Source organism: Perissodus microlepis, chromosome 13 (assembly GCF_051167445.1).
Source record: "Perissodus microlepis isolate ML-2025 ecotype Zambia chromosome 13, ASM5116744v1, whole genome shotgun sequence".
Taxonomy (NCBI): domain Eukaryota; kingdom Metazoa; phylum Chordata; class Actinopteri; order Cichliformes; family Cichlidae; genus Perissodus; species Perissodus microlepis.
In genome coordinates this window covers 30,078,921-30,088,303 of record NC_140473.1, presented here as the reverse complement: position 1 = coordinate 30,088,303, position 9,383 = coordinate 30,078,921, and the positions used below count along the sequence as shown (strand labels likewise).

The following is a 9,383-nucleotide window of genomic DNA, read 5'->3' as shown; positions in this document are numbered from 1 at the left end:
TTCATGATGTGATGTATATATTACTTTAGAAACCTGTTTGCTATTTTTACTACAGATAATATCAGTAAGGAAACTGACTAAATATTAACTGATAGCTTATGGCAGAGGGGTGGGATTAAATAAGTCTGTATTTCTTCCCACTCCTTTTCGATATGTAACTGAAACACAACAGAAGCAATATTGAAATGTAATAGCTTTATGTTGTATAGTGCTTTTTTCTCTTCTTTTCTTTGCAAAATGTACCTGTATATTGTTTACATGATGGAAATAAATGAACAAACAAACAATAAGACAATAACATTGCAAACACTGGCACATGTATAACAATAAACACAATGTGTTTTTTTTTCTATATTAAACTCCAGTAACCAAATTTTTGAAAACAGTAGTTGGCAACTCTTTCATGAAACATAATTTTAATAAATTAAATTTTCCTGTTCTCACCACATTAAATCCACACACATAAAATGAAAAGTCAGAGTAGCTCGCGGTTATATCTGCTGAAAATCACTAGTGTAGACCTCAGCTTGACTATTAAAAACATGTGGCCTCAGAAAAATATCATATCATAAACTATTACAGAGTTATTGCCAAGAGGCTCACACTGTGGATTATTTTCTCTGATTCTTCAAATCTACATGAAGTGGAGAGCACCATGGCTCCATCTAGTGGTCAATTGTATACTTAAAAAGTCTGGAGCACTGAGAGATTTAAATAGTATTCTCAAAATTAAAACAATTATCATTATGAATTTTAAAATGTTTAAATATTTATTTTCATTGTGGACTTTAGTGAAATACAGCCACGGTGATGTGATTCATGAGTCCTCCTGGAAAAAGCACAACAGCATTACAAACAGCAATTCAAACCATAAAGTTCATAACATCATAAAGAAAAAACAAAGAAACAAAACTGTTTTTAATGGAAAGCATAGTCACTGCTTTATATTAAATTATTTTAGAGAAAAAGAGGAAAAAGCAGAGACGAACGGTTCTGTAGATGGAAGTAAATTTGCCTATAATTTTAAACTGAAGAGAACATTGCAATGTAAAAGATTTCCCTATTTAATAAATAATATGCAACTAACACTGTAAAATGGGAGAGAAATTATCAAATAAAATTGTGAAATGAATCGAGTCCATAAAAGGACTGAGTCACTGCATCGAGTGCTCCGATTACCACTGGGACCACTGTTACCTTCACCCTCCACATCTTCTCGAGCTCTTCTCTGAGCCCTTGGTACTTCTCCAGCTTCTTGTGTTCCTTCTTCATGTTGCTGTCACTCAGTATCACTATGTCTATCACTACAGCCGTCTTCTTCTGCTTGTTCACCACCACCATTGCTGGACTGGGACAAAAAATCAGCCTGGGCATTTTGACTAGTGACCGGCCCACCATGGTATTATAGGAAAAGCCATAAAGCCTTTATAATAAACTTACACCACCCTCCCTATTCTGGTATTCTAAACAGTACTTAGAAAAAAATATAAAACAACCTAATTTATAATTACATATAGCTCACTAATAGGGTTTCCAACTCCCAGCAAAAAAAGAAAAGGAAAAAAATAGGGAACCACTCCCCCACCCTCTGCCTCAAGATGCTTAACTGACAAAACTGATTTTAATTTAATGCACGTATAAAACAAATGCACAGAAATCTGTTATTTTTCTCCAGTAATTAAATAGATTCAACATCTTTCTTCAGCTGCATTGCAGACTACACAGATGGTACCTTCCCAAAGGAAAGAATACTATAACTTACTAGGGTGTATACTAGACTTAATATTTACTGAATACAATAATGGATTTCTATACATTTTACATCAGATGAAAACTTTGATGCAGATAATTATTTATTAAAAGCTAGACATTTTAAATAAGAATAAGAAAGAAAAGTATATCTCTGTGCCCCCCTTTCCCTGTTAATGCCCTACCTGGCCCCCCCTGGCAACACTTTGCTAGACCCGCCCCTGCACAGTTACCAGCTGTCAGCTACTTAAAAAAGGATCCTGGTGTTATTTGTCTCTCAGAAACAGTTCATAACTTCCCTTCAACTCATTCATGTCACCTAAAAGGTAAACCTGTTTCTCCATCACCTGTTCAGCTCTGATGATTCAGGACATCTCCTGGTTTCATCTTCATGTTTCCCTCTCATATCCAAACCGATATCATGACCAGCAGCTTTTTTGCAGCTGTGGCTCCAACAAACATCAGCTGATACTAGAAAGTAATATTAAATAAATTCTAACAACAGCTGATCAAACGTGCTGCTGTTGTTTAGCGCGACATCCGCTGGTTTCCTCTTTCTGGCGCAGAGAGAAGCCGATCAGCTGATCACTGATCAGTTTCATGAAGTAGTACGGGACAAATCATGTTCCTTTTCACCTCAACTTTAAAGTTCGACCTCCTCGGCTGTAATTGGTCCAGCCCAGAGTCGATCATGACCAACTGGCCAATCCACCACCGTTCATTTATACCGTTAAAAACAGAAAAGAAATAAAACCCCATCGGCCCATAAAAACGAAAAATCACGAGTGGAAATGCCCGGTATGCCCGATGGCCAGTCCAGTTGCTTAGCAATCATCACCATTTTGTCCATCTGTATCTGGAATCCCACAGGATCTTAGCTCGCTCATTCTCCACCATCCTAAAATGTTAAGATGAAAAAAATCTGAACATTGTTATCAATGTTACTGAACAACATCTCTGACTTTTAATTAAATGGCATTTGCCACTGCCTTTTATTATTCAGTATGCCAGATTTCATAGCAAAAGTTCAAAATTTGATTTTGATAATATTTTTGAAGAATTATTTCTTATTACTTGCATTTTTTCTATTTACCACTAGATGGAAGAAGCAGTTTCTTTGTGTTGTCTATCACTGCCTTCTTTGAGGTTAGTGTTTAACCTCATAACGCCAGGTGTATCACATTTGATAAAAGAGATTTTGAGACTTTTACATCATCAGTCTGACTTTTTTTCCAGGAAACCTGAAGTACACAGTCAGACACATGGTGTGAGAAATAAGCTTGTCAAAAAAGTCAAATGTAGCCAAAATGATAAAAACAAGGTGATGTTAATACAATACAGGGCACCATGTAGAATATAAGGAGCACTTCTGTCAGGCCATTCTTATGAATATTCTACAGAGGAAGTATCAGTGAGAAGAGGTGACGTCATCCTGATGTCTTGCCTATGACTAAACTACATCAGCGCCACCTATTTCCTCTCTATGCACACAGAAGAAACAACACAGCAGCTACCTCATGCCGATGAGAAAATATATGTCTCCATTATTTAGGAGTTACCACCACCAAAACACAGTATATACATCAGCAACACATTGCGGCTACTCTTGAGGAAATAGAGTTTGGATATTATTTTTCCATTATTATTTAACCCTCTTGTTTAAATTACAGTTTTTTCGTGGCACAGGGTCTGTGACCAAATGTTTTCTGTTTGTGGATTCATCATATTCCTTGATTAATGTTATTCATGGTTTTTGATTCTCATTATTGTTTTCTGCTTATGTTAGATTCTTTATATTCTTAGTTCTAGTCCTCAGGTTTCTGTTATCTAGTCTTCCCTGCGTTCCACGTTTCATGTTAAGTTACTCTTGTCTCTGTGCTCACTATTAGCTCTGTTCTCGCTGTCTCTCTGTTTGTGTGATTCCTGTTTTCCTTTGATACTCTCGTGTCCTTTGTTAATGTTTTCTGCTTCACTCCTTTTGGTCTCGTTTTGTCTGATAATTACAGCTGTGTTCCCCTCCTGTTGGCCATTTCCTCATTACACTAGTGTGTGTTCTCCTTTGCTCCCTGTCAGATCGTCTGTTCATCCTCCCTTGTGTATCTCCCCCTGTATTTCCAGGTTTCAGGTTTTTTAGTTCTATTTTTCCAGTTTCACGTTTAGCTGTTTCCAGTTTAGGTATTGTTGGTCCCTTCCTGCTTTTCCTTTTGTAGTGTTTTTGTAGCCAACAATAAAGGCTCGCCTTTTGTTAAACATTCACCTCTGCTTCATGTGTCTGCATTCTTTCTCCTCTCCACACGGTTTGCTAGCTCAGACCGTGACACTGTTATTTAACCCCCCTTTAACCCATCATTATTTAACCCTAGGGTCAAGGGTTTAATTTTACCTACTTCTGATTTTACATGTCTTTTTAAAAAATAGTTTCCTTGCCTTCTTTGTCTGCCTTCCCGTGTTTATAGTTATATACAACTATTAACATTGTCTGTTGAAGGTTCTCAGTCATCCAGGTGATCGTAGTCTAGGATCTTGGAAAGAAAAGCGTCTGGACTTCTTTAAGTTCCTTGAAGATGTTTCACCTCTCATCCAAGAAGCTTCTTCAGTTCTAAGGTCAAATGGTGGAGAGTCCCAGATTTAAACCCTGTGGGAGTTTCCCCCCAAAGAGGGACAAAAGACCCCCTGATGATCCTCTACCTAATCACATGAGCCAAGGTGTGAAAACGGGTGTGGGTCACAATCAGCCAGGGTTTCGGGTGAGCTCATTGTGAAACCTAACCCCACCCTATCATGTGATTTCCTGAGGTCAGATGACCCAGGGTGTGAGTGGGTGTTAAGGCGTCTGGGAAGGGATCTCAGAGGGATTGAGATCCCTTCTCAGATGCCTTAACTGCTCTCTGTCTCGACAAAACAAGGTTCCCATCTTTGTTTTGCTCTTTTTCTTGTTTTTCACAATGCTCGTACAATCGTGAGCTCCTCAAAATCAAGAGAAGAAAATTCACTAACTTTTCAATCACGGAAGAGCTACAAGTTACACTGAGGAACTGCAGACTGCTTCGGAGGCATCTACCATCAGCAACCCCCATCACTAGATCTCGCCCACAGTAGAAATGTCTCAGGCGGGAGGAAACAGAAGAGGGGTAAGCATGGAGGCATCCGGAGTAGGCTAGCGGCTAATCCACACAAACCCGCTATCCCCACCATCATACTGTCCAACATGCGCTCCCTACAGAACAAACTGGATTATTTACGCTCACTTTGAAGTCAGTGAGGCAGTGTTGTGTCTTTGTGTGCACGTCTCAGAAGATCTCTCCTGGTCAAAAAACACAGCATCACTAGTCAATAAAGCCCAACAGCAACTCTGCTTCCTCTGCAAACTGAGGAGAGCAAGAGCCTCAACTATGAGCACCTTGTACAGAGGCACCGTTGAGAGTATCGTCACCAGCTGCGTCACTGTGTGGTATGGCTCCTGCACCGAGTCCTGCTGGAAAAAGTTACAATGGGTAGTGAGAGCAGAGGAGAGGATTGGGGGTACCTCTCTTCCCTCCCTCCAGGATATCTACTGCACCCGCCTCACCCTAAAAGCCTGCTGCAGTTCAGGTGACCCCACTCATCCGTCCAACAGCTTCTTCAGTTTGCTGCTATCAGGAAGGAGACTGAAGAGCCTCCTGGCTAGAACCAACAGACAGAGAGACAGCTTCATCCATTCGGCTTTCAGGATGCTGAATTCAGTCCCTCTCACACACGAACTCCAGACCTGCACTCACCTCTTCCCTCTGAACCCCCCAAACATAAAAAACTCTGAACCGCCACCACTGCCTTTTCACTGACTGCCCCACTTGCACACGAACTTTCCCACAATAACTATGATTGTGTTGGACACTGCTGTTTACATAAGATTGTATAGCATTGTATTGTGTTGTACATATGACCCCTATTTTATTTTTATCTTTCCTGTATATGGCTGTACATATGGTGTTTGACAATAAAGCTGACTTTGACTTTCACACAAAGCATGTTTGGTTTAAAAGCAGCACAGAAGAGCAGCTGTATAATGCGGTGTCTTCTGTGTGAGCCAAAACAAAACAACATTTCAGCGAACAAAAACTCAGCACATAACCTGAGGAAATATGTTGCGGTCACTTTGCTCTAAATTTAGTATTTGCTGTGGTTAGGTGGATGTCAGGCTTAAGTTCCAACAGCTGTGTTGAGCTCCTTCCTTGAGGGTCGGTGTACTGCAACTTTTTGATGTGTCCCTAGTCAAACACAAACTCATCTCTGACACCTCACCCACTTCACACCTCCTCCACACACCCTGGTCACTACTCCCCACCCCCAACCACAGCATTCAGTATAGGGTTTTGGCGTTGACGTCACGTCGCAATGCATTGTGGGAGCGCGGCACCATTTTAGCAGGCCACGAATGAAAACAAACACACTGTGTTGGAAGGAAGATTGCTATGAACCATACTTAAAAGTAGTTCAAAAGAAAAAGGCCGGTATAGAGACAGATTGTGTCCGGATGCAAAGAGACGGTACTTGCAAAAAATAGCGTGCATTGGAAATGTGGACCCGTATGAAATAACGGCAGTGGAGTAGAAACCCTGAAGACCAACTATTATTGACTTAGCCTGATATATTTTCCTACCTTGTCTGTGGACTCCACAAAAAACTCATCAAAAAAACAGAAATCGTCCTGTGTTTCACTCATGCGCAGTACTGAAACATAAGCGTTTTCTGCCGTTTCAATGTGGACGCACAACTCTGTGAAAACGACTGAAAACGATAGTGTGGCCATGGAGTGTTTTCAGACGAAACCGACGTTTTCTAATTTATTCGGGCTAGTGTGGACGTAGCCTCAGCCATCCAGGTTAGGAGGGAACTGAAGAGGATTAAAGCCAGGAAGTTAGTGGGTCCAGATAGCATCAGCTCAAGCGTTGTAAGGCCCTGCGCAGACCAACGGTGTGGGGTTATGGAGCACATCTTCAACCTGAGCCTAAGGCTGGGGAGAGTCCCACAGCTCTGGAAAACCTCTTCCGTTATACCATTGCCAAAGACTCCATGTCTCAAGGAACTCCACAGCTACAGGCCGGTGGCCCTGACATCCCATCTGATGAAGACCCTGGAGCGGCTGGTCCTGGGGCGGTGATCAACCGTTTCATATAATATTTTATATATCCTATGTAAGATTAAAATGCACACATACATTTTCAGGCTTTTATCAAAAACATATAGATTTTCATTTTGTTCACATTAAAGAATGTCCCTACTTTTCTGGAATTCAGGTTTTACTGAACAACAAAAACCTTCCTCTGCACGCTCATAGTCACAGTTTTAGGTTCCCTGACACATTTAAATTTGACTGAGCTTGAATTGACAAAAATACTCCAATCTTAAGATAAAATGTGTTTATTCTGAATTTTAATTGAAAACTTTTTACAAAAACACACAAAACACTTTGTCAACACAAGTTGTCAACACAAACCAGGTGTTTTTCAAGACTAACCCTGTCACAGTCAAGCACAGACTTTTCAGTATAGCTCACAGGAAATGGAAATATCCACGCATAAGTCTAGAAGACAAAAGTGCAATTTTCAAATGGCATTTACAAAACAAATTAAACAGAAAATAATGAAACATTTAATTAGAACTCAATATATTACTTGCAAATTAAAAACGTAAAATAATCTGAAGCAGCAAACACTATAAGCAATGTTCCAACATGACTACTCACCACTGCACAAAGCAAGGTCCATAAAGACATGGAAGAGAAAGATTGGTGGGGAAGAACTAGACAGGCCTGCACACAGTCCTGACAACCTGATAGAACCTTTGGGATGAACTAGAACAGAGACTGTGAGCCAGGCTTTCATGTGCCATGCTCTTTCTTAGTATGTGTGAAGAAATACAAATTACAGAGGAGCAGAATAGTACGCTCATTAATTAGGTCTTGAGAGTTTTTTTCTCTCTCGTGATTCATAGCATCTGATCAATAAACAAAACATGCTTCTTGCTTCCCCAGTTTAACTGAATTCAGCTGGTTAATAACCGATGAAGCTTTTAATAAGAATAGTGCTTCTAAATTTCTCAAGATAAAGCTCAGATGTCCACTTCACTACATTTATTAAGGTTGATGGTGCTTAATTTATCTAAATCTGTCACAGAATCGTCCCCTTTTGTCTCTCTCTCTATGCTACAATCAACCACCTGTCTGATTATGTGCAGCTACATCTGCTGCAGTGCTGTGTACAGCACTGTACTGTTACAGTCACTGCAATATTGTAGCTGTAGCTTTTTATCTGCTGCTACTTCTCCAGCAGTGTAGCAGCACAGAGACAACAGCTGATTGTCGATGGGGTCTTTCCACATGAGAAAAACCAAAATCACATCCATTAAAGGATTGAACAGAAGTAAATTTACGAGGATTAGAAAGATAGGAATGAGAAAATAAAGTGAAATTGGTACAATATAAAAGATGATCAGGGGAAGGAACATCAGACAATGATTAACTAACAACAGAACTAAGATTCCTACAATTCTCTGTTTTTCGTCAGTGGGCACTGAGGTGACAGCAGGCAGAGTTTTGAGGGTCCAAACCAAAGTGAAGATGAACAGGAAAGAAGGTACGAGGACAAAAAAAATTAATACAGGGAGTAAAATCACATAGAAGAATACAGCAAGAGGTACAGTGATAATAGACAGGATCCAGACCAGAACAGAGAGCAGCACAGAACCTTTAGTTTGTCTGATGCAGTTCCACTGTGGACGGGTGATGACCAAACACCTGCAACACAAGACAGACATACGGGTCAATACAGGAGGACATTTATCTTTAGAGGGACGCTTGAGAATATGATTGAATGCAATACAGACAGAGAAAGACAGACAGGTACCTTTCAGTAGCAATGCACATCTTGAAGTCAAGATTAGCAAACACAGCACAGCACAAAATGCCAAGAGAAATATGATAGAGAGCTAGTTCATGGTTTTCTTTGACGATCAAAATGATGATCATCATGCTGAACTGGATTAGATTGGAGATTAAGAGGTTTGTGTAGTAGGTGATGGGGACCTGCTCCCTTCGTACCTGCAGAAAATATCAATGCAGCAAGTCACATTAATAGTAATAAACATGACATTCAGAACTAAACATTTAAATGTTTACAGAAAATGATGTAGAGAGCTAGTTTTTTAATAACAACTGTATTAAGTGTCCAGAAAATATTTTTAGTGTGATTTAGACTAATAAGAAACTCAAAAATGTGTAAAAGCTGCTAAATGATGAAAATGATGGAATAAAAAAGTGTGACAGATTGGTGACCAGTGCAGGTTTCACTCCACCTCTCACACTGTGACAAGGATAAGCTTCCACTTCAGAAACAGAAAAAACTGGACGGATGAATTCAGAACTAAACTTTATGAACTATTAACTCAGAAAATGAACATTTAAAGTGACAAAAGTGGAAAAAATCTTATAAAACTAGACTGTTTGTAAAAGTGAATTAGTTCAGCAGGAGTGAGACATAGAAAGTAATGAAAGTCTCTCATTTACGTACCACAAAAAACACCCAACAGCTCACTGCCATAGTTAAAGGAAGGCAGAAACAGACGCTTATCAGGAGCATTATTTGGAAGATATCCAT

At 39.7% G+C, this 9,383-nt stretch overlaps 1 protein-coding gene across 1 annotated transcript; it reads right to left on the bottom strand.

Moving 5' to 3' along the window:
- Positions 1–8,045: 8,045 nt before the first annotated feature.
- Positions 8,046–9,383, bottom strand: LOC146375359 (uncharacterized). Its single transcript, XM_084949293.1, has 4 exons — positions 9,297–9,383; positions 8,634–8,827; positions 8,206–8,524; positions 8,046–8,099 (listed from the first exon to the last, which is right to left on the bottom strand). Exons 1-4 carry the CDS (start codon positions 9,381–9,383, stop codon positions 8,046–8,048), a joined length of 654 nt encoding a protein of 217 aa, XP_084805419.1.

Excerpts from the sequence above, each read along its gene's own strand:
- LOC146375359 (XM_084949293.1), bottom strand. The coding sequence starts at position 9,383 with ATGGATATCTTCCAAATAATGCTCCTGATAAGCGTCTGTTTCTGCCTT. Across the intron at positions 8,828-9,296 it reads GCTGTTGGGTGTTTTTTGTG|GTACGAAGGGAGCAGGTCCC; the intron begins GTACGTAAATGA and ends TATTTTCTGCAG. Across the intron at positions 8,100-8,205 it reads CCCTGATCATCTTTTATATT|ACCCCATCGACAATCAGCTG; the intron begins GTACCAATTTCA and ends TCATGTGGAAAG.